Below are 22,704 nucleotides of genomic sequence, written 5' to 3'. Positions count from 1 at the left end.
GGATAACCTAAGCAGGGCTTGGTGAATCTTAATTGTTTTGGGCAAGTAGAAACGATCAGGGATGATTAACATTTTAAGATTCAAATCAGGTCCTTCTTTACACGATTAATGAGAAAAAGTTGAAATTCCCTTTAAATTTGCTATTTTTTTGGATGGCGACCTATATACGAGGACACCTATATACAAGGACACTGCCCACATGCTGGGGTGTACGTTACCATGTGGGCTGTGCTTTTCACAATGGCGCTTCAAGACATATGAAGTGAGAACTGTTGATAATATCAATGTCACAGGGCCCACTATCCTAGTTGGGGCTGTCACGCTCCGTGTCCCAGTACGGGCAGTAGGGAGGGGAAGCCGCCAGGGCCAGCGTTTAGGTGGCTCTAATTTGACAGCTCCGTGGATCTACCATGTGTTTTTCCACCATGATGTCAATTAGAAAGACGTATAAATCTTCACATTTTTTTGTTGAAAACAGGAATTGGACATGGGATAAAACATAATATAAACAAATGGGAACTTTTAAGGCCCCCAAAAGTTTGTGATGATTTCATTTCACGGTAAGGAGAAAATGGAGTGTTCTCGGTGATTTTGAGTTCGCGATAGCGCTTAGTCACATACTGCTCCTTCAGTGATGGGAACATTGTATCCTTTTTAGACGGCTATTGCTAGCTGCACTACCGTTCTGAATCGCTATCAGACGGCTTGTGCGTGTTGGTCGCGTTGCTTTAATTAATTTCATCAGTGTAGATAACCAATGAGTGACAGACTCCAGGATTCTCATCAGCCAATAGGGAAAATGTGCACTCTTGTTACCAATGGCAACCCGGAATTCTCTACTTTGACGAATCACAGAGCAGTATTTTTCCGCGTGCCGTGTGCAGTGTGCAGAGGGCCTTCAGGTGGCCAAGCGGGAGGTCATAGCGTCACTTCTGGGACTAGCTATCACCGAGGGAAGACCTTAGGCTTCTGCTGCCGTCAGCGCCGTGAGTCGACATGCTGAACACGGCAACGAGCTGGTATTCAGCGTCACCGGTTATCAAGCGTCTGACCGCAACGGGAGCTTCGCGACAAGCCCGAAAAGAAGGCTTCCAGGGCCTGTGATCCAAGACGTGTCCCCGAGACCATCTTCGAGAACATGCGGTGTTTGTTCGTAAAGGTGATTTATTCCTTTGTGTTAACAAGTTACAGGCTGTTTTGATTTCTGATTGTGAAGCATGCTTTAACGCTAGAGAAGTCTTGTTCGTTTACTTGGTTGTCTGATTGTGAATTGAATGTAACGGTTAGGATTTGAAAATTATGGTCAGCTTATGCATGTCTGATTATTCCGTTAATATGCAATGTCGCAGAGAAATATGTCTTGTGATTTAGTCCTTTGTGCTGGCAAGTTAAACGTTTACCGACAGTTTCAATTTCTGGATATGAACAATGCTTTAATGCTAGTAAAGTCTTGTTGTTTTTTGTCAGCTTATGCATGTCTGTTTCTTCCGCCAGTGTCTCAGACATGTCTAGACGGGCTACTCCGGGACGCCACCATCACTAAAGGCGCCATGTGACAACATCCAGTACATCACGAAGCCAAGGATGCGCCAAGCGAATTTACCTGCTTATCCACGAGAACCGTAACGGTTGTGTTCTTTTGTTAAAGTTGAGACGGACAGCAAGGTCGAGAATTGAACTCGCTAACTTAAGGATATTCAATCGTCTTTTGTTTCGCAGCTCAAAAAGATGTTACTCTGCTTGCTTGCTTCAACTTAGCTTGCTTATGTTACTCTGCATCATCCTAATTGATTATTTCACTTTCTTGCAGTTGCAAAAGAAAGGGAAGCTGACATCTCTCAGCAGCTTCCAGGACCGCATTGATGCCATCAAGCCCGGATCAGCTACACCGATGTTCATGGTGGGACTATCCTGGGTGAGAGGTTGTCCGACGAGTGCGCCATCTCTACGGTGACGACCAGGAAGACCGGTGCTCGTGTGTACGCCCTGCAAGAGGACATGGCATTGTTAAGTTTTTCATGATTAATTATCACGGGAATAAGTTTGATGTGCAAAATGTTTTCATAGAATTGGGCTGGGACTGACTAATGTCATTGGCGTGGTAGGAAGTTCATGATTTGTGATGTTCCATTTATAGTGTTAACTGAACGTACGGTTCCCTCTGTGTACCTGAGGCGTTGTCGGCAGGGATGATCACAATCTCTTGGTTGATGGTAGGGTGCTTGACGTGTGTTTTGTTGACATCCCGAGTGATATTGCTGGAAGGGGTCGGGGCATTTTGTGAGTGGTGGCTACATTTTCACACAGGGCTTCAGCCCGTTTCTGTGGTGTATAGGCTCGGTGTGTGGCTGTTTGGTTTCTGTGACTGGGTCGGTGGCTGAGATTGTATTCGGGGTGGCTGTGAAGTTCATTGTTTCAGAGAACGGGGACTTTCCTGGTTTTGTTAGTTTATGACTGCTTGGGTTTTTCTACTATCTGTTGTCCTTTCTGTTTATGTAGTGGTCGGTGGTTGTCGGGGACCTAGACCACGACATAATTTGCCTTGTGTCATATCTTGGAGTCCCGACCTAAGACAATGACACAGGGCCAGAAAGGAAGGCAGGTGGTTGGAGAGCCTGGGTAGTTATGAGCTAACAGAACTAGGGAAATCCCTGATCTCTGGAACATTGAACGTTGCGGTTTCTTCGAATGTAATCCCGGCCATCGACATAGCCACAGAGATTGAATTAGTCATATATTCGGGTCTGTTTACCACAGAAACAGGCTGGAGCGCTGTGTGCAGAAGTAGTCGTTGCTCTCGAGATGTCTTGACCGCTCACCAGCAACAAAACTCAGGGTGTCATCAAAATGGACTCAACACCTTGCCATCCATCAAGAGATCATGATTCTCTCGGCTGATGAGGCTTCAGGTAGACAGTAGGGGATGGTACATTTCTAGGTTGAACCTAGAACTGAAATGACAATAACAAATCAAGTTAACTTCCTGTCATGCCCCCAGCAATCTGTAGATGAAATTCTTTTATTTTCGTCTCATCTTTTTGCATTTTTTTATATTTAGTAGATGTTGATATTGCCCATTTATGGTATAGAGGGCTGAGTTTGTAGCTTTCTATAAAGTCCTATTGAAATTTCGGCTACTTATATTAAGGCTTAAGCTGACGTTGGAACGCACATACATACACACAAACTAACACTCACATGCACACACACAAACGTGGCGTCGGGGTGGCGCAGTGGCAGGGTGTTTGGCCCCAGAACCCAGAGGTACTGAGTTCGAATTCGGGGTTCCCTGATCTGTCCCTTTGACGTTGTGTCCTTGGGAAAGGTACTTAACACGACTTTCCTCACTTCACCCAGGTGTAAATGAGTACCTAGCTTCGGTTAGGGACGTCCCTCGGATAGGACGTTAAATGGAGGCCCCGTGTTTGAGGAGAGCCACACCTCGAGCACGTTAAAGAACCCACCGCACTTATGTTAGGGGCCCTTCCCGGTGTGCGTGGTTCAAAACCTACAGTCCTATGGCACGCAATAACACAACACAAACACACTAACACATTAACAACTATCTGACAGATGACTTAGCCTTAAGCTGCAAAATAACTTTCTTAAAGACTTGATTAGTCCTAAAAGGTTTCAAGCAACTACCGCTCTACCATGTGCTGACAATATCAACATTTATTACCAACATTTTAGCATAGTAAGCATTTTCTGCTTAGTTAGGATTAGTTATTGGGTCCCAAACTGGCACTAAATGGATGTTCCCTCTCCCCACATCACCAGTTATCAAGCGTCATCACAACCGGGGCTTCGCGACGAACCTGAAGAAGACAACTCCTGGAGCAGTACCAAGATGTCACCGAGACCATCTGCGAGGACATGCGGACGTGTGTTTGTTCTGAAGGTAAGACTGGCTGCTTACGAGCAGTCAGGGACATGGTTTTGTTATTAGTAACTTCGGTTAGGTAGGAGTTTTTTTGCAGTTTAATTAGCCTCTTTATCCAGCTTTTTTTCAGCAGCTTGTCATTGGGTTTGCGGGGTGATGATTTATTCCTTTGTGTTGGCAGGTTTAAGTTTACGAGACTGTTTTAATTTCTGAACCTGAACAATGCTTACTGGAAAAGTCTTTGTCTTTTAGTTGCTTGTCTGATTGTGAATTGAATGTAGGATGTAAATATCATGGTTGGACTATGTCAGCTGATGCAAGTCTTTTTTTCTGCTGATGTCGCAGAAATGTCTGGACGTGCTACTCCGGGGCTGGGTACGGGAGGTGCCAAGTGCCACCGTCACTATGTGGCAACATCCAGTACATCACAAAGCCAAGCGAATCTACCGGCTTATCTACAATAGCTGCTGTTCTTTTCTTAAGGTGAGACAGACAGAACGGTCAAGAATTGAACATCCTGGTAACCTTCAGGATATCTAATTGTCTTTCGTTTTGCAGCACTTTACTCTCTAATTATGAACTCTACTTATGAACCACGCACATTTTCCCAGTAAACGATATGTGTGCTTGAAAACGTCCTGACTTATAATCAAATGGATTGTATTTTCCTTTTCCAAAGTAGGACTGGATGAACAGTTTAGGTGTGAGGCAGTTGATACGTGCACATACCCTGGTCCTGCTGCAGAATTCTAAACTGAAGGGATTGGAGGAATAAGCAAGGAGACTGCTGGATTAGCACCGGTGAGTAGTTCAAGTTAAACTTACACCAACAATGATTTATTCCTTTGTTTAAGTTTACGAGACTTTTAATTTCCATACCTGAACAATGCTTACTGGAAAAAGTGTATTTTAGTTGCTTGTCTAATTGTGAATTGAATGTAGGATGTAAATATCATGGTTGGACTTTATCAGCTGATGCATGTCTTTTTTCTGCTGATGTCGCAGAAATCTCTGGACGTGCTACTCCGGGGTTGGGTACGGGAGGTGCCAAGTGCCACAGTCATTGAAGATGCTATGTGGCAACATCCAGTACATCACAAAGTCAAGCGAATCTACCGGCTTATCTACAATAGCTGCTGTTCTTTTCTTAAGGTGAGACAGACAGAACGGTCAAGAATTGAACATCCTTGTAACCTTCAGGATATTTGATTGTCTTTCGTTTCGCAGCGCTTGACTCTCTAATTATGAACTCTACTTATGAACCACGCACATTTTCCCAATGAACGAGATGTGTGCTTGAAAACGTCCTGACTTATAATCAAATGGATTGTATTTTCCTTTTCCAACGTAGGACAGGATGAACAGTTTAGGTGTGAGGCAGTTGATATGTGCACATACCCTGGCCCTGCGGCAGAATTCTAAACTGAAGGGATTGGAGGAATAAGCAAGGAGACTGCTGGATTAGCACCGGTGAGTAGTTCAAGTTAAACTTACACCAACGATGATTTATTCCTTTGTTTAAGTTTACGAGACTTGTTTAAGTTTACGAGACTGTTTTAATTCCTGAACCTGAACAATGCTTACTGGAAAAGTCTTTGTCTTTTAGTTGCTTGTCTGATTGTGAATTGAATGTATGATGTAAATATCATGGTTGGACTTTGTCAGCTGATGCAAGTCTTTTTTCTGCTGATATCGCAGAAATCTCTGGACGTGCTACTCCGGGGTACGGGAGGTGCCAAGTGCCACCGTCACTGAAGATGCTATGTGGCAACATCCAGTACATCACAAAGCCAAGCGAATCTACCGGCTTATCTACAATAGCTGCTGTTCTTTTCTTAAGGTGAGACAGACAGAACGGTCAAGAATTGAACATCCTTGTAACCTTCAGGATATTTGATTGTCTTTCGTTTCGCAGCGCTTTACTCTCTAATTATGAACTCTACTTATGAACCACGCACATTTTCCCAGTAAACGAGATGTGTGCTTGAAAACGCCCTGACTTATAATCAAATGGATTGTATTTTTCTTTTCCAAAGTAGGACTAGTAGTACTGGATGAACAGTTTAGGTGACTGAGGCAGTTGATACGTGCACATACCCTGGCCCTGCTGCAGACTTCTAAACTGAAGGGATTGGAGGAATAAGCAAGGAGACTGCTGGATTAGCACCGGTGAGTAGTTCAAGTTAAACTTACACCAACAATGATTTATTCCTTTGTTTAATTAAGTTTACGAGACTGTTTTAATTTCTGAACCTGAACAATGCTTACTGGAAAAGTCTGTCTTTTAGTTGCTTGTCTGATTGTGAATTGAATGTAGGATGTAAATATCATGGTTGGACTTTGTCAGCTGATGCAAGTCTTTTTTCTGCTGATATCGTAGAAATCTCTGGACGTGCTACTCCGGGGTACGGGAGGTGCCAAGTGCCACCGTCACTGAAGATGCTATGTGGCAACATCCAGTACATCACAAAGCCAAGCGAATCTACCGGCTTATCTACAATAGCTGCTGTTCTTTTCTTAAGGTGAGACATACAGAACGGTCAAGAATTGAACATCCTTGTAACCTTCAGGATATTCAATTGTCTTTGGTTTCGCAGCTCAGTACTCTCTACTTATGAACTCTACTTATGAACCACGAACATTTTCCGGTAATCGAGATGTGTGCTTGAAAACGTCCTGACTTATAATCAAATGTATTTTTTTTTTCCAACTTAGGACTGGATGAACAGTTTAGGTGTGAGGCAGCTGAAACGTGCACATACCAGTGGACCTGCTGCTGAAACTGAAGGGACTGGAGGAATTCACAAGACAAGGAGACTGTTGGATTAACACTGGTGAGTAGTTCCAGTGAAACTTACTCCAGCCTGACACAGATAGCTATTTTTGACAAGTTCAGGCCATTGTCACAGTGATTTTGATAATATCTTTGCCAGTATCATCCACTTTTTCCAGTTGAGATCAGTTAGTGAACCAACAGTTTAACATATTTGTGTAGCAGGCACTATTGTACTATTATTCTATTAAACTTCTTCCTGATTTGTCACCATTTCCACTCCTGACAGACATAATGCATCCTTCTGCCTTGTTCAAATGTTCAAAACAAAAAGACGATAGTCTGCCTTATCCTAATTGATTGTTTTTAACTTTCTTGCAGTTACAAGAAGCTGACATGACTCTGCAGCCTCCAGGATCTTATTGATGCCTTGAACCCCATGTCAACTACACCGATGTTCATGGCCATGGGACTTCTGGGTGAGCGGCTGTCAAAGCCAAGTACGCCATCTTCCCTGTGACGCCCAGAAAGACCAGTGCTCGTGTGTACGCCCTGCCAGAGGACCTGGATTTGCTAAGTGTTTGCTTCATTGCAGAATTTTGCTGGGACTCAATTGTCATTGGCATGATGGGAAGTTAATGATTTGTGATGTTGCATTCATAGCGTTAACTGAACGTACGATTCCCTTTGTGTACCTGAGGCGTTGTCGGCAGGGATGATCGCAATCTCTTGGTTGATGATAGGGTGTTTGATGTGTGTTTTGTTGATACCCTGAGTGCCGTTGCTGGTAGGGGGTGAGGGCGTTTTGTGAGTGGTGGCTACTTTTTCACGCAGGACTTCAGCCCGTTTCTGTGATGTGCATGCCCTGTGTGTGGTTGGTTCAGTCTCTGTGACTGTGTTTATGGCCGAGATTGTATTCGGGGTGGCGGTGAAGTTCAATGATTCAGAGAACGGGGACTTTCCTGGTTCTGTTGGCTTATGACTGCTTGGGTTCTTCTACCATCTGTTGTCCTTTCTGTTTATGTAGACTGGTTGGTGGTTGCCGGGGACCTAGACCAGGACATAATTTGCCTTGTGTCGTATCTTGGAGTCCCGAACCAAGATATGACACAGGGTCAGGAAGGAAGGCAGGTGGTTTGAGAGACTGAGTAGTTGTGGGCTAACAGAACCAGGGAAATCCCTGATCTCTGGAACACTGAATTTTGCTGTTTCTTCGAATGTAATCCCGGCCATCGACATAACCACAGGAACCGAGTTAGGCATGCATTGGGTTTGTATATCGCAGAAACAGGCTGGAGCGCTGTGTGCAGAAGTAGTCGTTGCTCTCGAGATGTCTCGACCCCTCATCAGCAACATAACTCAGGGTGTCATCAAAATGGACTCAACACCTTGCCATCCGTCAAGAGATCATGATTTTCTCGGCTGATGAGGCTTCAGGTAGACAGAGGGGATTGTACATTTCTAGGTTGAACCTAGAACTGAAATGACAATCACAAATCAAGTTAACTTCCTGTCATGCCCCTAGCAGTCTGTAAATGAAGTTCTCGTAATTGCAATTGTTTCACGCGTAGTGCAATTTGTTCCTTTTTGTAGCACAATGTACACTTTGCATTACTCTGTTCGGTCAACAATTGCTATCAAATAAACAGTTTTAACCTGGTTTATAGTTTGTTTCACATTTGATCTTGAAAGAAAACGGATGCTTTCTCCCTCCCAACCTCAAACTGGCATGAATGGATGTTCCTTCTCCCCACATCTGGTGTGAAACGGATTTCCCTCTCCATCCAAGCTGACCATGAATGTATGGTCCCTCTCTTCGAGCCTCTGTGGTCTATGTAAAATGGATGGTCCCCTTACTTCCGAGACGCGTGCCTCGTGTGAAATGGATAGTCCCTTTACTTTCCCAGAACCTCGACCCCCGTGTAAAATGGATGCTCCGTCCCCTCCCAGATCCTTAATCCATGTACAATTATTGGCCCTCTCACACAGCCCGTTAACTCAATGTGACATTAATGGTCCATCCCTTCTCAGACCCATGACCATGTTCAATGGATGGTCCCTCCCATTATAGACCTTTAACTTTATGATGTGTGAAATGGATGGTCCCTCTCACCCTTAGGCCCTCATCCCATGTGAAATGGATTGTCCCTCTATTCCCAGACCCGTATAAAATTGTCCCTACCTTCCAAGACCATTTAGCCCCTTGTAAAATGGATTGTCCCTCCCTTTCAACACCTCAACCCCATATGAAAGAGATGGCCTATCCCCTCCCAGTGCAGTTTTTATTTCATTGTTTCTCCTTCATCACACTCTAACCTGAAATTGATGGTCCCTCCCTTCCCAGTTAATGGTTGGTCTCTTACTCCCTACCACGAGATGAAAGTAGCAGCACGCAGTATCAAATCGCGACGTAGAGGTAAAACATAGAATAACTCTACCAGGCATTTTTGATATGTGGATAGGAATTGATGAGATCTCTAAATACTTAGTACTAGTAATTAGATTTTGGCCCCCTAGTGACTTTCTAAGGTACTGCGGTGGAGCTTCCTGTTTTGATATCTCGTGTTCTGTACATGCTATGGTCGTCATTCTTGAGTGGTAGATAGCTCTTTGTAAGGAAATTAAGTAGAGTAGGTTTATGTCCTCTAGAACTGCTGGAGCAGGTTTTCTTTAAGAATTTGAAAGGAAATAACTCAAGAAGGGATTGACAGATGGTAATAATTTTTGGTGTGTAGATAGCTTGAGTCATTTGCATAATTAATCATAAAATACTTTAGCTAAAGATTGGGTTTATGAATCATGATTTGTATGTAGATAGCTTATGTGAAGGTTGCTATATAATCAAATGATAATTATGCAAATCAGACTATCAGGTTTGCATAATTAATTATGGAACTTCATAAACCCGCTGCGTTCCATGATAAGACGTTTATAACTGAGGAAGAGGGAAATGTTGATAGATAAATGATAAGCAAATGAGGACCTAAATTGCGTATTTAATGATGACTACTATAATTCTTAACTGATAAATGACGGCAATTTCAAACTTGTGGGGTTTGGAAGTTATGTGAATGTGAACATCACTGAATATAAATTATGGCAATGAGGACTAAATTGGCATAATTGATTATAAAATGTTGGAATAGCCTTCTTTGTTGAGATAAGACTAACGTTATCATAATTTGAAAAACTCATTTGGGCAGAGATGATGATCATGATAAACTAATATGATTTATGCAAATGATCTTATTTTCATAATCATCAGTCATGAAGGATAAAATCATTTGGCGAAGGAATGAAGTCGTGGAACTCTAGTTGATCCATACAATACTCAACACTAGCATATACAGGTCTAGGATAACAGGTTGAGGATACTGTGTACCTAGATAGATACTAGTGGTATTTATACTGGGGTATATGGTGTAGAATTGTGCTAGGCTTGCCCTTTATCGTCCACCTCAGTATTTTCCCTTCTAGCGCTATGTTTGAAGAACATAGACCGGAAAAAATGCACAGTAACTGTAGTCTACAGAATATGACAGTAAATTCACTATGTTTGTCCCTCCTCGTGCTAGCCTGAGTACCAACCTCCGTAGTGACCGCTGGCTCAAAAGAATTCGCTTGCTAACCGTGGTTAGCAAGCGAATTCTTTTGAGCCAGCGGTCACTACGGTTGTTGGTACTCAGGCTATCCTCGTGCCCGACGCCATGGAAGAAAGCAATTTTTGTGTTGTGAATTTCCGCAGCAGGTGGCGTTCACGTGATAAACGCATGGCCATGATGTTATGCCGTGCAAAAATGTATCATCTGAGCGGGGGTCGCTAATGTATCAGGTCTAGGTTTACAGCACAGGGTCTGTATGGAACTAAGCGTTACGGATACAATCTATCACACAAGAGCTAAGGCCACAGCAAGTAAATTTTACGGATGACATCCTCTGCAGACTCCAAATTTAGTGCGCGCGGGCGAAAAAAAAGGCGGGCAAAAAAACAAGACATCCACATTTTCAAACTTGAATATCATAAAGCATGTAAGAAGTATTGAAGCGATAAAACACGTTATTCCAACAAGTTTTTTGTCCCTGTATTCAATAAAACATTAACTAACACTGATGTCAACATTAAAATCATTAAATTCTAAATTTAGATTCGGGTTTGTATAGCACATCAAGACGGCAGAGAAAAGGTGTCCCGTTAAGTGGGCACTACATAATGCTGGCTCTGCTCATTTCGTCTCAGCTGAAGTTCCCTCCGCTATTGCTGTCCTGACTGTCTGACTGAATTGCCGTGCCTTAGAAATCACCTGTCTTGTCATTCTGTCTTCAACATACAGACACTTAGACAATGGTCTACTCAAACCGCATGACATTAGTTACTTCCCTTGACCCTGTTATTGAATTTGATAGTAATGGCACAGAGATTACAGACTATATCCTTTCGAGAAGTTTGATATGAGGGCTGCACTGTGTCTTCCTCTAAGTTGGTGACGAGGAGCAATCTTATTACAGCTTACATACACAATAATTGTACAACGCATTTGTACCGATTTTTCACCATTCTTACATGTGCAAGTGCCTTTTTACGGCATCTAGAACGTTTTTGCGATACTTGCGATGTCACAGTACTTTGTAACATATTGTACTATCTTGCTTTCTATTTCAAAATCAGACGAAAATCAATGCGCGCGCTGATGTCATCCATAAAATTTACTTGCTGTGGCCATGTTTTTTTTAATACATTGTATTGACAGTTAAATTGAGCGTCAGTCTAGACTCAAGGGAAAGACTGCACACACCATTTGAAGAAAACACACTTTATCAACAACAACAAAACATCTTGGGTTAGATACTGGCAGTATTTGTCGACATGAATGACAAATACAGTAATTAATCATCATATTTGCGAATTATCAAATAACGTGTGATCCTGGTAAGCTTGCAGAGCTTTAATAATTTGTCGGGAACATGCGGAAATTCTTTTGACTAAGTGCCAATTGAATTCAATTTTCTCAACTTTTAACTCAGTACACATTGAATCTAACCTTCTCAACTTTTAACCCAGTACACATTCAATTCAACTTTGTCAACTTTTAATTCTGTGCAAATTGAATTCAACTTTCTCAACCTTTACTTCAGTACACAATCAATTCAACATTGTCAGCTTTTAATCCAGTACACATCGAATTAAAATTTCTCAACTTTTAACTCAATACACATCGGATTTAAGATTTTCAATAGACAATATTATTCCTCTGAACCGCTAGTGTCAGAGATACAGCAAAGCCGTCTGCAAACCCTTCTAAAACCGGTGAAAAACCGTCGAACCTTGCCTCTAGGTTTCAAGTTCGCTTTGCTCTTGGTTTGCTCATGTCCAGATCTGTCATTCTCTTTCGAAGTGAAATGATTGTGTGAGTCTGAATCTGTCGCTCTTTCGTCGTTGCAGGGTACACCATCCGTGGTCAATTTAACATCTGAAGTAGAACTTTCCGACGATGTGCCCGCGAGCTTGGATTCCAGCCCCGATGGTCTGATACCATTGCCATGTGCACGTTTGCCTTTCTCTTCTGGGTACTCGCTGTGTGCGTGTGATATATATTTGTGACCGTCGTCCACGCTAGGGTGCGTTGCGCTGATTAGAGAGTTCGACACGTCACCCATGCTCTCATGAACAGGTGATGCTGTTGCTTTTTTAACGATCTTCTTCTCAGCATTCGATACAACCTCCTTGTCGTCAGATTCAGTCATCGGTTCCTGCTTATCTCCGTCGAGCTGTAGAAGCCTGTCAGATAACTTCTCCTTGTCGTCTTGTTTCTTCACAAGTTCTTGTTTCTCTTCTGACAGCGCAGCGGACATCTTGTCGCTATTCAGAGAATCCAGACTATATTTCCTCCACGTACGTTTCCGAATGCGACGCTCCTCTTCCTTCATGCGTTTCCTGCATCTGTCTCTCATCGCCTTGACGGTTTTCTTAGACTCCTCCGTTCTAAGACTGATCTCCTTCTCCTGTTTGTCTTTCAATGACAAGTGTCCGTCTTCAGTTTCTAGAGCCTCCAGGATGTCTTCGGTGGTGTACAGACGATCTGTGTCGTTAGGCGGCGCTCCTAACTTCTCGTCGACAGGTGCGTCTTTTGTCACCATTTCAAGGATGGAGATCGGTTCCACACCTTTACTGCCGGGAAACTTCGGTTGGTCTGTAACCTCACCATGACGTTCCCTTTCAAACTGTCGCAATCCTTCTTCTATGTCGTCCAACGTGTACAATGTCTGGGTCTCACTGTATTCCTTATCAGAATCTACGGCAAACACAAAGCAGAATGGAAGGGACACATAATACATTTGATTAATAGAAATAAATAAGATCCTATATGCTGGTGTATAGATGTGTTCTCTCTTTCAAATGCTGGTATCATCGATTTTCTATTGTGGTTTTGACAATGCGATCAGAACCTGGCTCACCACTCCATAATCCTGGCTATGTGATCGACTAACCTTCTCTGAATTCTACAGTCTTCATGTTTTCTCAAGTCCTCTGCCCTCACCAGGGGAAGGGTTTGAATTAACCGTGGTTGAATTTGTATGCCAACCCCGTCAAACCTTTATGGCTTAACGGGAGACTAAACAAATAAAAACAAGTCTTTTAAGCATTGAAATGCATTTCTTGGTGGAATGTTTGTGAAATCTGAGCAGTTTAGGGTGGCTATGGTAGGAAACAACGTTGGGTAACGGAATCATAAGAATCGTGACTAAATTGAAGTAAGAACATGCCACGTATGGCTGACGAAAGTGATTGAGTTATGGACACCTTGCACTGCAGTTAAGCAACAATACAAAGTAAGATATACAAAGTACAGATAAAAAATATACACATTCTGTCAGCAAATTTACAAATAACAACATATCAAATAGATACATTGAAATGATATAATACACGAACTAAATTTCACCTGACAAAGGAAATCTCAGTCTGGTCACAGGGCAAGGTGAGAGGAAGTGTCCAATGCATGCATGGACTATCTCTTTAAACTGAAAACTTTACTACTTATCTTACCTTGTGCTTCTGCCTTTGGACTGTAGTCGTCATCTTCACTTATATAGAACAGGACTGTATTCCCAACGTCCGACATGACGATGCTAAGTTGTCGAAGATTTGGAGTCCAGCGTATGGCTGAAAGTCAAGCTCTCCCAACACAAGATCACGCCTCTTCTTTTACTGACTGACGGCGCAGATTGTTGTGTTGGCAACACTGCAACAGTCAGAATAGATGACGTGTTCTACAACACGCTACGACTAAACAATGGAAGTGTCGCCATGGAGACGGTTCGATAAAACGACGGTACGGTATTCTGGAACACGCGCAATCCGCTGAAGTGTTCGATGGACCAAGGACATTATTCTGAATACTGATAATTATTGATAATATTGGCACAGCAATTACAGACTATAATCCTATTACATGTTTGATATGAGGGCTGAGCTGTGTCTTCCTGTAAAGCTAGGGTCACACTAAACTCACGTCGTACCTGCGATGGGGTTTGTTCCGTCATGACAGCGCCGTACGTCGTACGTTTGGGAAAAACCGGGTGCAATAGTTAACACATACAAAGCCGTATAACGTAGGTACGAGGGGGATTCAAAAACTAACGCAATTTCTAACATAGCAGGTTCATTTTTGTATGAAATGAATTGAAATTTTTCACAAATAAAAAGGAACATCTCTTCTTGAGTTGTTGTAAATCACTGTATTTTTCACAATTTTACCAGCGACTGAGAGGACTTCACGTTGACCACACCCTGGAAGCTTGTCGAAGGAAATGATAAGTCAGACCTCTCCCAGTTACAATTACTGTCATAAGCTTAAATTGCACCTGTATGATGATACATGTCTCTATGACTTACATGCTAAATTTGGTTGCTAAACTCCTTACAGTTCCTCTTTTACAGCTGCTAGAATAGGGTGAGGTGTGATATCAGAGCCAGTTGAATTCACAGCCGAATGCGTGATTTGTTGATTAAAGACCTTGTAGACTACTTTTCCATTAATCAATGGACATGAACCTTGACACAGATATTATTTTTAATGATTAAGACGTGTGCTTAGTTTCATTTCTCTGACTCTATGGGAAAGTAGTGTACAAAAAGGATTTATCGACGGCGCATATTCAGGTCCCTGATACCCGCTCTGAATTAAACTCATACCTCACTCCACCCTAGGAACGAAAAAAGAAAAACTGATTAGAGTTCAGAGATAAAAATAAGCATTAGGCTTATAGAGATATACATTTTGATGCATGTGCAGTTTCAGTCTCCTACAATAATTGTAAGTGGGCCATAGTGGGTCATAGTTTACTGCTAATTGAACTTCCCTTTTACTGCTGTTCGCCTCCGACAAGCTTTCAAGGGTGTGGTCAACTTGAAGTCAACTCAGTCGCTTGAACAATAAAAATGTCCCTTGCATGGTTTTTCAATTATATCGTAGTTTCTAGAAGACATAATACATGTGAATAACTCGTTATTTGTAAGATGCGCATATTTCTTGTCTAGTTGTATGGAACTTACACGGGATCTGCGCATGTCTGAGTACAGTGAGCATTCTAAAATAAAATTTATTTCATCTTCTATACAATCATTGTCCACATTCTGTTATACCTTAGACTCATTTGGTGGAGTCTGGTTGTACATATAGACCAACTTCAATACAGCGACAATATATTGTCTTGCCTATCATATGACTGACAGACTAGACGGGCACAATAGTTCATTGTCACTTCCAGGTGTTGAGATGGAGGAAGAAATTTCTATTATGCATAGATCATAGATGAATGATAAAAGAATGTTTACTTGAAAACACAACACACAGTTCGATGGTTTGCTTACACCACTTTTAGATGATTGCTAAATAGTAATTGATAATTGATAATGCTGCTTTAAAATCATATCTTTTGAAACACACAGTTTGATGGTTTGCTTACACCACTTTTAGATATTTGCTAATGCTACATATGAACAAAAGCGCCTCCTTTCATTTCGTTCATGATTTGCATCTCTGAGAGGTCAGGGGTCATGCTTATACTTCCGGTTGACTATGTCCAAATAGTGTAGGGCTGGGCTGGCCTGGAGGAGCTTGCATGTGGGAAAACTTGAACTTAGTGATCCTAATGGACTGACAGTGTCAACCACAAGGCGTCCAAGGAACTTATAACAATAAGTGAGTATCTGAGACGTTGATATGCTCACGCCGTCAACTAATAGTTACATACTGCCCTCCTTTAACGTTACGTACACGTGTCATCATGATCAAGTTTCCAAAATATTGTTGCAAAATAGAGACTTTCCTTGCAGATCGATAAGCCCATTCGTAGATTCGAGCACGCATGTACAGTGTCAACTGTGAAGGCCCTGAGACGTAAACAAAACCCGTCTGGGCATTGTTTGCAAATCGAGACAAACTACTAGTACGTAGAGTTAAGTATTTGTGCTACATATACTTCAGGTTTGCTATGTTAGTTTAGCGATTACGGGGTATTTTTATAAATATGAATTGGTATTGAATTTTTATTTGAGTTTAATGTGTGATAGATATGTGCCGATTTGTTAAAAAATAGAGAAAACGCTAGCGACCCCAAAAAACACCCCTCCCAATTAAATGGTATATAGCGACCCGGTGACGTCAAAACATGCCAACAGATCCAACAAAGGTTCTGCTACGCAAACCTGTAATTATGCCGAGACGAGAGGGGCTTTCACCTTTGACACTGCACATGCGTGCTTGAATCTACGAATGTGCTAATTAGTCTGAACTAAACGATGTCTTCAAATTTTGTGGTTCCAGGTTGCACAGAAAAGTCTCTGTTTTACCCCTATTTGATTTTTTTTCAACATTTTTAGTATCCGTAAGAAAGTGTATTTGTGGATCTGTGTATATACTGTAATTGCAGAAATGTTCGCGGTAGTTTTATGTTCGCAGTGAAACGGTCGCCGCGAAAACCGCAAACATAACACCATTTTGCGAACTAAGAAACCACCGCGAACCCCTTAGCGTGGAACAAAAACTATGCGATCTTAAATGCATTTACAGTGTTTTGTTTCTTAATCTAATGGGATTTCCTATAGTATAGAATAGTATAGTATAGTATAGTATAGTATAGTATAGTATAGTAACTGGTATAGTCTGATTGTGTACCACAGAGGCAGTCCCCATCTCACAACACCATGGAGCAGAACGGATGGGGTCCTCCAGCTGTGGATCTCAACTTCCTCAAGTCTGGGTTAGGAGTGCTGAAAATCGTACAAATGGTGAGAACGCTCGTATGTTTCCGAAAAAAATGGTTGGAACATAGGATATTAGAAATTTATACACAACCAGTGACTTCTTACCTGCTGACGTTTCAGTGCTCAGAAGCTCTGAAGAAGGTGTCTGACAGACACCAAAACATCAGCAGGTAAGAAGTCACTGGTTGTGTATAATTCATATTTTTTAACTATATAGAAATCTCCAATATCCAACTCATATGTTTGTTGCTTGTATTGCTTTCCTGTATTGTCTGGAACGGATGCACCAGGTCTGTACTTGGAGAGAATTAATGACAAAATGTTCTAATGTCTCGTAATGCAACAGTACTATGCCGCAACACGCTGTACAATGATATGATCATTGAGAGGTGTTATGACATTTAGTAAGAGATATTTGATTATATACAGTGTTGATTGAATGTAATGTTTAAAAGTGCTCTACTAGTAAGCTATCTGTTAAGCTAGTAGCATAACAGATAGCATAGAGTACTTGTAAACATTATAAATTTATATTTGTATATATGATTATGATATAGAACTTGAAAGGAGAGGCTAAAGTACAATGGATTAACTACACAGCAGCTGCCTACATCCTCAAATAGACTATTGGACTTTTATTTCACTGTCCTCCTGTTTACAGGTACTGAGTCTTGCCGGGTTTATTGTAGCGGAGATTACAGCATCTCCGTACAACTGGGAACAGATGAAAGCCTTTGAGTGGATCTCCCTCATCATCTTCATCTTGACCTTGGCCGTGTTCACCATCTTCCTGGCCTCCTGGCACAAGAGCGAGGCTGTCATCAGGGTAAACTGGCCTCTCGTGGTGGGTGATATTTTCTATAGTTATCTCTAATCACTTTAATCAATTATAGCATAATTAATGTAAATCTGCTTCTGACTCCAAAATACAGTCATAGTAAACCAGTTCAGAACCCGGTACAATGGCTAAAGGCCCGGTACAGTGGCTCATTGCCCGGAACAGTGGCCTCGGAACTGAACTGAACTGAACTAAATGTCAGGATCCAATCTTGCTAAAATTAAATTCTCTCACTAATATACAATTTGTTCTAAACCATCTAAAACCTTCTATAAGTCATGAAATTTGTGAAAATTGTGAAAAAGATGAAAACATTGTTGTTTTTGTGTTTATGACTGAGCTTTTGTGTTAGTCACTGACTATATTATTCTTGTGATATTTGATTAAAAATGCCTGTTTTTCAGGATTTTTGGCACTCAGCTCTGTGCACAGTGCTGTGGTCTATAAACTTGATCTTGGGACTGATTTCAATCAGTTGGCGGTATCGTCTATTCAGAGAAGGTGGGGCGATTGCTGGCACGGTAAGATTTTTGGAAACACCGACAAAGCAAGGACAGTTGGTACAGCCCACAACAATACAGCACAGAGATGAGTGGCAAAAACCTGGAGTGGAATATTCCATTTCATGAGAGGAGTTGCATATTAGACCTTTTCAAGGATTCCCTTACAGTGTGTATGTACGTACATGCAGGGAGATGTGAGGCACTATGGGTAGCTCAGGAGAAACAACATCATTACCATGACAACACGTGCAGACTATGTCCGGTACAGTCGACATGGTCAAGGTTATGATGTTGTTTCCACTATGAGCTACCCATAGTGCCTAGCACCTCCCAGCATGCAATGTGATCCATGAAAAAGTCTGGCAGACCAGAATATTTCTACCCTAGAAGGAATTCTAGGCCGGTATATAAATGCAGTAGATAGATATATATATGCAGTATTTGTTGCTGTTTTTCAGGATTTTTGCCACTCATCTCTGTGCACAGTGCTGTGGTCTTTAAACTTGATCTTGGCAGTTGCTGTGGTAGCAAACTATGGACCAGGCATGTTAGTCGGGGCCATTATTGCCATGGTAAGATTTTGGGAAACACCGACAAGACAATGACAGTTGGTACAGCCCACAACATTGCAGCACAGAGATGAGTGGCAAAAGCCTGAAGTGGAATATTCCATGTCAAAGGACAGGGGGATACAGGCTTATATAGCCTTTTACTCACTTTCCAAATTAATGAAGCTGGCAGGTGCCAGCTGACATATTGGTGTCCCCGTTTCAACGGATTGTAGCTCACTTGTGTGATTAATTGGCAGTTTCATTACATGTTTATATATTTTTCTGGTATTCTCTTTGAGCTGTAGACATTTGATTGTCACTAAGTTATTCAGACTCTCATGATCAGAGGGTCAGAGGACCTTTAAATTACCGAAGTGCAAATAGGGACACCAAGATGGCGGCGAACACTGCAGTGACATCATTCCAAAACACTGTACAGCGCACATCATTCTTGTGATATTTAAATTGAGTTTTGACTGAGGATTCCTGTTTTTCAGGATTTTTGCCACTCAGCTCTGTGTACAGTGCTGTGGTCTATAAACTTGATCTTGGGAATTATTTCTATTAGCTGGTATTGGCCAGGCAGAGAAGCTGGGGCCATTGTAGACACGGTAAGATGTGAGAAATGCAGGCAAACAATGTCATAGCCCATTTTCACAGCCCACAACAGGACAACAATATGGAGTTGAGAGACAAAAAACTTTGTTGTTAAGGATAGTCCATTCTAGAGGACAGGAGGATCTGTACATGTGGGAGTCATGGGTATTTAGTATTCACACAACAAGTCATATTCAAAATTCTCTCTTAGAGCGTTTTCATGTGACATCATTGCTGTGTTCGCATCAGGTATTCAAAGATGTGATGACTCTCAAATAACCAGTGTTATATGTCTACAGCTGAAAAAGAGTATACTAAAGAGATACTTAAAAATTTGCAAAAAAAACATAAGATTACTGTAAAATTTATTGCTTTAGCTGCAAGCCATCGAAATGCAAATAGGGACACCAACATGGCAGTCAGCACCTGCCTGCTTCATTCATATGGATATTGAGTGAAATTGCCTTATGTGATTCTTGTTTCTAATTTGTATCAAGAAATATTTCTGGTGTGTCTCTCATGTCCTTTGAAATACACAAAATGGAATTTCTGACAGGGCTTTTTAAAAAATGTGATTAATGGACATTTTTTCTCTGGTCTCCACTAGCCCCTGTTAAGTGCCAAACACGAAGACCATGCAAAAAAGCTGTCCCAATCTGGGAATAGATACTTTGTTATGTTACAGGATTTTCTCCACTCTATGCTGTGTTTCTTGTTGTGGGCTGTGAATTTTATCCTGATCATGGCTGCAATGCGCTTCAGACACTGGGGTTGGTACAGAGAACGGAGAACAGTTCCGCTTATGGTAAGAAAGTACACAACGTACAGAACTCATAGTTACATATATAGCGGGGGGGGCACCCTAACATAGCACAGATGTTTTACTGATCTTATTGTGCATGTATGCCATGTTTTTTTTACAGTGATGGTGAGAAGTGCACACAATCACAATTTTAAGGTCAAAAGGAGGCTAGAATGTCATAGAATCAAATTCTTATTTCATGATGGTGGTTAGTAAACATTTGTTTGCATCAGGCCATACCAATTTAATCATTTGGTTCTGGGGCTCATATTTCTCCCATATTGAAAATAAATTGGTACACACACCTCCTATTCAAGAAAAGTTTGCTTACTACTTAGATTACAGAAGTACCTGAAGTAATATGGAATAGAGTCAAGCAACAATATTAATGGTCCATACGAAGACCTCACAACCTCAGTAAAGAAAAGTGGTATGGCCTCAACAAATGACAGGCACTTTTCCTAGAACCTTACAATGTACTTTCACTTAAAGCATTAACATTTTTGGCAACTATAGATGACAGGACGGATATGTTTTGAAGTTTTGCCATAGGAAGAATTATCAGGATGAGTAGATTTTGTGAAATCATTTTTGCATTTTCCTTAAGTAAGTTTGTGTGAACATTTTTCTCATGACGGGCTGGTACAATACTCCCATGTCATCTTGATACAGTTTTTCTCCAAATGAGTCCCCTCTCTGTTCTTCATACAAAACTTCGTCCTTTGGAGGGTTCATTCAAGAAATCATGGAATTGCTTTTCTCTTTAGGGCTAGCAACATACATTCCACAAAATAAACCTGGAACAAAAACTAAAAAAAGTTTATCAGAAGAAGCCCAGAATTTTAACTCTGTTGTACACCTCTGTTTTTGTAGATATCTGTCTTGTATGATTTCTTTGTAAATATCTGTCTTGTTTGCTTAGATTCTGGCGATTATCTCCTTGCTGACGTTCTGGGCAACTGTGCGGATGTCGTATCGACGCTGGCACCTCTTCAGCCCCACGCCAACCATACCGTACCACTACCAACATCTGGGGACGGAGCCATACTCTTAGACAACAGGTCAACAACACTTTTCTTCAACAGACTGTCACTAACATCCCAGTGGTGATCCATCGAATAAGATGATTCTAGAAAACTTGTGTTCCAAGTTTAATCACACTGGATATAGGACAAGATAAGGAAGAATACAAGGAAAAAGATGCTACATTTTGTAATTCTCTAAAATGCTTTTAGTGTTTAGTCAGCACCAAATGCTGATTGTTTACTTACAAATGATGTTGTCCTGAACGTTTCTTTGTAAGTTACATCACAACACCTGACATTATAGTGTTATTGTCAAAATTCACGAAAATGTCAGGATCCAGACTTTTTCCATTGTGTAGATTTTGTGTTTGGTTCTAGTAGATTATAAGCAGTTATGTCTTGGTGTTTTATCTGTTGGTTCTATGATGATGAAAACATTTTTGATAACTTCAATGATGACATACCATTTTGGTATGTTGACTTATGATACCGGTATTGTGAGGCTTCACCAATGGACCCGTATTTGTGGGTGTTTACAAGTATAGTCATGTTTTGGAAATGGTCATTATTAGTCTATCAAACAATATGTAAACACCTCTGTTGCCCGCCGGTTGTTGTGTATAAATGAAATTGTTGCAATAGTGCATTTTTGAATAAGTTTACCTTTCTTTACATTACAATGGACAAACACTATCTTTGGTACAAGTTAGGAAAAGTGCTGGAAATAATAGGAACCTTTTAATATTGAAGGTATTTGTATCTTGACAGTGGTAGCATAATTTACAAAGGGTGCTTCATGCTGAATATATATATTGTTGTAATTGGTAACAATGGAGATTTAATGGAAACATGGCATACTGTATACTACATTGAAAACATGCTAATATGTCATTGGACTACATGTATATTACTTCATTGCTATAGACAATTTACACAGCCATGTATCTCCAGATTACTTTAAGAAATGTCAAATTTGAAGTGTAGGTTCAAGTATGTACAGTCATACAAATGGCCAATGTTTTGTTGATAGCTGAATGGCATGTTTTCAAAGTTGCCAGACAATTCTGATCTTTTGTCTTTTGATGTATGATAAAATAATGGGTTATTGTCCCTCCCTAAGTTGTGTATATGGTGATAGAAGGCTGTAGTATAACCACCAAATGATTCTGAATAACCGACTCTCTGGTCAATAATATTACATCCTAAAAACAATGATAATGCAAATTAAGGCCCTCTCTACTAACTAAAGGTAGCCTTTTGGTACTAAGCATGTGTTGGTTACAGTGTTAGGTTATCATCATGTAAAATTTTATGATGTTTGACACTTTGCTGCCTGCGCTTTTTAGAAGGGTCAGAAGTTATTTCGTTATTCATATATCCTTTGTGTTGCATGTCAGAACATTTCTGTTTCCTCCATACTGGAGTATTGTCCAAATTTTGCAAAACAATATGATATAAAACAATA

The 22,704-nt window shown here is 41.1% G+C and overlaps 2 protein-coding genes and 1 long non-coding RNA gene across 17 annotated transcripts; 2 read left to right on the top strand and 1 right to left on the bottom strand.

Moving 5' to 3' along the window:
• Positions 1-919: 919 nt before the first annotated feature.
• Positions 920-8,315, top strand: LOC136427509 (uncharacterized). 9 transcript variants are annotated; one of them, XR_010754444.1, is made up of 12 exons: positions 920-1,159; positions 1,495-1,665; positions 1,811-3,901; positions 4,229-4,366; positions 4,566-4,684; positions 4,889-5,035; positions 5,235-5,353; positions 5,582-5,723; positions 5,932-6,052; positions 6,264-6,405; positions 6,599-6,717; positions 7,038-8,315. It is a non-coding gene; the product is annotated as an uncharacterized lncRNA (long non-coding RNA). The 9 variants fall into 9 exon arrangements; XR_010754447.1 differs by having other exon boundaries at positions 921-1,159; positions 1,495-1,622; XR_010754445.1 differs by having other exon boundaries at positions 921-1,159; positions 1,495-1,628.
• Positions 8,316-11,485: 3,170 nt separating this feature from the next.
• On the bottom strand, positions 11,486-14,252 carry LOC136427508 (uncharacterized). Its single transcript, XM_066416410.1, has 2 exons — positions 13,702-14,252; positions 11,486-12,946 (listed from the first exon to the last, which is right to left on the bottom strand). Exons 1-2 carry the CDS (start codon positions 13,775-13,777, stop codon positions 11,898-11,900), a joined length of 1,125 nt encoding a protein of 374 aa, XP_066272507.1. The 5' UTR covers positions 13,778-14,252; the 3' UTR covers positions 11,486-11,897.
• Positions 14,253-15,707: 1,455 nt separating this feature from the next.
• On the top strand, positions 15,708-22,135 carry LOC136427506 (plasmolipin-like). 7 transcript variants are annotated; one of them, XM_066416404.1, is made up of 6 exons: positions 15,709-15,859; positions 16,822-16,947; positions 17,585-17,767; positions 18,166-18,282; positions 19,313-19,426; positions 21,137-22,135. In XM_066416404.1, the coding sequence occupies exons 2-6, from the start codon at positions 16,864-16,866 to the stop codon at positions 21,266-21,268; spliced, it is 630 nt and encodes a 209-aa protein (XP_066272501.1). In that variant the 5' UTR covers positions 15,709-15,859; positions 16,822-16,863; the 3' UTR covers positions 21,269-22,135. The 7 variants fall into 7 exon arrangements, with proteins under 7 accessions (XP_066272502.1, XP_066272505.1, XP_066272501.1 ...); XM_066416403.1 differs by having other exon boundaries at positions 15,711-15,859; positions 16,840-16,947; XM_066416405.1 differs by lacking the exons at positions 18,166-18,282; positions 19,313-19,426 and adding an exon at positions 20,098-20,217 and having other exon boundaries at positions 15,708-15,859; positions 16,840-16,947.
• Positions 22,136-22,704: the final 569 nt, after the last annotated feature.

This window comes from Branchiostoma lanceolatum, chromosome 2, assembly GCF_035083965.1.
Source record: "Branchiostoma lanceolatum isolate klBraLanc5 chromosome 2, klBraLanc5.hap2, whole genome shotgun sequence".
Lineage (NCBI taxonomy): Eukaryota > Metazoa > Chordata > Leptocardii > Amphioxiformes > Branchiostomatidae > Branchiostoma > Branchiostoma lanceolatum.
Note: the sequence above shows the minus strand (reverse complement) of the source record. Positions and strands in the feature narration are given on the sequence as shown.